Source organism: Wyeomyia smithii, chromosome 3 (genome assembly GCF_029784165.1).
Source record: "Wyeomyia smithii strain HCP4-BCI-WySm-NY-G18 chromosome 3, ASM2978416v1, whole genome shotgun sequence".
Taxonomy (NCBI): Eukaryota; Metazoa; Arthropoda; class Insecta; order Diptera; family Culicidae; genus Wyeomyia; species Wyeomyia smithii.
Genome location: NC_073696.1, coordinates 73,559,722 through 73,563,163, shown reverse-complemented (window position 1 = coordinate 73,563,163; position 3,442 = coordinate 73,559,722). Strand labels below are relative to the sequence as shown.

General features: G+C 43.6%; 1 protein-coding gene across 1 annotated transcript; it reads left to right on the top strand.

Annotated features, from left to right (window-relative positions):
• Nucleotides 1-720: 720 nt before the first annotated feature.
• LOC129728349 (uncharacterized) lies at nt 721-3,069 on the top strand. The gene has a single exon (XM_055686787.1). It carries the CDS (start codon nt 721-723, stop codon nt 3,067-3,069), a length of 2,349 nt encoding a protein of 782 aa, XP_055542762.1.
• Nucleotides 3,070-3,442: the final 373 nt, after the last annotated feature.

Genomic DNA, 3,442 nt, shown 5'->3' with positions numbered 1-3,442 from the left:
TGTTTGTTTTGTTTGTAAGTTGTGTATGTAATAACTTAATTCGTGTGACTAATCTATGTAAATTGTAAACTGTTAATCGTAGTTGCCCTGAGGACGAGGAAATATATCCTTGAAACGTCGGCTTTGACATAATAAAACGTGTTTTAAAGTAACCCGTGACCGAAATTGCCATCATCGAACCCATTAATGAAAATACCGTAAGAAAAATAAAGAATATTGATTCCAAAAAAGGGAAAGTGTTCATTCAGTTTTTTGTCGCGCAACCATCCACATCGTAGCAGCAGTAGCAGAAGACCAAAGAAGAGAATAAATAGTTGGTAGCATAGCAGCAAAGTTGTTTTTCCTGCATTCTTCTTCCTTTGGAGCTGAGCAAAAGGCAATTCCCCCAGTTCTTTTCAGGACTAATTAGAGTTAATTTTGAGCCAATTGCAAACTCCGTTCCCCTCTGGTGTTTACAGTCCACCACAAGACGTTCCAGTGCGAACATCAATTTGGTCCTTCGAACCGGATCACGAGCCACCCAGAAGAAGCAAAATCCGTGCTGCGTTATTTTCCTACCAAAAGAGAATTGAAAACGCAGTCGCTCTGTGCTATCAACTCGCCCGTAGGTAGAAGAACCTGCTACAGCAACTGCGATTGTGGCTAAAGCGTAAAAGCAAAAGTAAACGTGTTTGAACGTGTTCGCGCGCGTTTGAAGTAGAATTTTCGAGAATGCCCGTAATGCATTCGCCGTCGCGTTCGGAAAACGGTGATGGTGACGGATCTGCGTCGTTTCATGGATTCGAAGAAGGAATTACTATGAATCCCGACAACGAGAATAAATATCGTGTTGTGGGCCGTCAGCGCTCACAAGTGAAACAAAAGTTGGTGCGGATTCAACGTACACTTATCACTAATTCTAATATTGGATTGGCACAATTAAATGTGCTGTCTAAAAATCTGTCTGCTGTATATTCGAAGTACAGTGGATTCCACAGTAAGGTACTTTCCTTTGTATCGGACGATGCTTTGTATCAGCAAGACGAGGAATATGCTGGGTTCGAGAGCATATATAATGACGTGTGCAATGCCGTAGAGGAGTTACTTTTGGCAGCAAAGAATACAGCGGTGCCAGAATCTCCAATAAACCAACCAGCTCAACCAGTTATTATTCAACAGCAACCATTAAAGATGCCAATTCCAACATTTGACGGAAGTTATGCCGCATGGCCGAAGTTTAAGGCTATTTTGATTGATCTGATGGCAAACTCCGGGGATACAGATGCAATTAAGCTATATCATCTTGATAAAGCGCTTATTGGAAATGCCGCCGGAGCTCTGGATGCTAAAATTCTGAGTGAAGGTAATTACAAACAAGCCTGGGATGTACTTATGGATCGCTACGACAACAAGCGTGCGATTATCGAGACTCATTACCGCGGATTGTTATCCTTGAAGACAATGTCATCACCATCGTATAAAGAACTACGTGCCCTCGTGAATGAAGCGACCAATCATATCGAAAGCCTTCGTTATCTCGATCAAGAAATCAACGGTACTGCAGAGCATTTTTTTGTATTCCTTATCGTTTCGGCATTAGATAGTACCACACGTCAATCTTGGGAATCTACAATGAAAAAGGGAGAACTCCCGAAGTACAAGCAAACCATAGAGTATCTGAAAACTAGGTGCCAAATCCTAGACAATTGCGAAACTGCTTTCCAGGCAGCTGCTGCTCCAATCAAATCGAAGCAAGTTCCTTTCCAATCAAAGATTCAGCCACAGAAAAGCTATGCCGTTTCGACTAGTTCATCACAATCTACGCTTGTTTGTGACATTTGCGGCGGTTCACATCGAAATGTCCAGTGCTCAGCCCTTTCCAACCTTACACTTGCTCAGAAGAACGAGAAGATTCGAGCTGCTGGAGTATGTTATAACTGTCTACGCAAAGGACATAGAGCCAAGGATCGTCCTTCCGATAAAGCGTGTCACAAATGCCAACGCCGTCATCACACATTACTTCACCACGATGGAGTCATCAACAAAGAATCCAGATCCAATGTTTCTGCTCCTGTTGAAATGGCAAATCAGCCATCGGTTATTGCCGTTCCAAACCAAGCTACTGCACAGCAAACACCTGCTCTGGTTGAGCCACCTATTTCAACCACTTGCTCCTCGTTTTTTACGAAATCCGCCAAAACAGTGTTACTACAAACTGCGCTAGTAGAGGTCTTCGACATAAACAGTCAACCGCACCTGTGTCGTGTTCTGTTGGACAGTGGTTCTCAGGTGAATTTCGTAACCGAAGAAATGGCCAACCGCCTAGGCCTCCTTAAGACACCAGCCAACGTTCCTATCGTGGGTATCAATGCTTTACGTACCCACGCCCGTGATAAGGTGAAAGTACAGTTCCGTTCCCGCGTGTCTGCTTACCACGCCGAGCTAGAATGTCTAGTTACCCCGAGAGTAACGGGCATAATCCCAACCTCCAAAATTGACATCTCGCAATGGATGATCCCTGACGGAATAATGCTTGCCGATCCTGAGTTCCATACACCCGACAAAGTTGATTTGCTTATTGGTGGAGAACTATTTTTCGACATCCTCAAACCGAGTTCGATTCATCTTGCCGATGGATTACCACAGCTACGAGACACTCACTTCGGATGGGTCGTAGCTGGTGTCATCATTGATCCGCACGTAGTCAACGTGTCCCTCCAGTATTCGCACACAACCGTCGAAGACATCGAGCGAAAAATGCAACAGCTCTGGCAAACAGAAGAAGTGCCTAACGTTCCAAAACTGTCAACAGCCGAAATAGCATGTGAGGCACATTTTCTTTCCACTTACCAACGTAATGAAACAGGAAGGTTTATTGTCAAGCTACCATTCAAGGAGAATCTTTCCCAGCTGGGTAATTGTCGTTCTCTGGCCTTGAAGCGATTTCTCATGCTGGAGAAACGATTGATTCGAAACCCTGAGCTGCAAACCCAGTACGTAAACTTCATCCGGGAATATGAGTCTTTAGGTCATTGTCGTGAGGTAGCCGAGTCGGAGGACGTACCAAACCAACAAGTGTATTACCTCTAGTGATGGGAAATATCGCCCAAAACGGACATCGATTACAATCGATAACTCCGGGGTTTTTATCGATATTATCGATAAGTATCGATAATTTGACAGCAAATGTTTGCGGTAAAAAAAAAATTTTCAGATGGCGATGAAAAAAAAACTATTTCAGATGGTGATGGAAAAAACTATGCCAGATAATTGAGTTGGATAAATTTCCCATGGAAGGTCATCATGTTAGCTTCCTCACAAAAAAATATTACGTCCTTGTGTGCAGCCTACCGGCAGTGAACCGGAACATTCGCCATGGCGGACGAAAACATGCGTGTAGCCATGTTTTTAGCTCTTTCTTCGTTTTATTATTAATTCATCCTCCGTTTTCGCGACAAAATTG

Coding starts and splice junctions, on each gene's coding strand:
- LOC129728349 (XM_055686787.1), top strand. CDS start 721: ATGCATTCGCCGTCGCGTTCGGAAAACGGTGATGGTGACGGATCTGCG.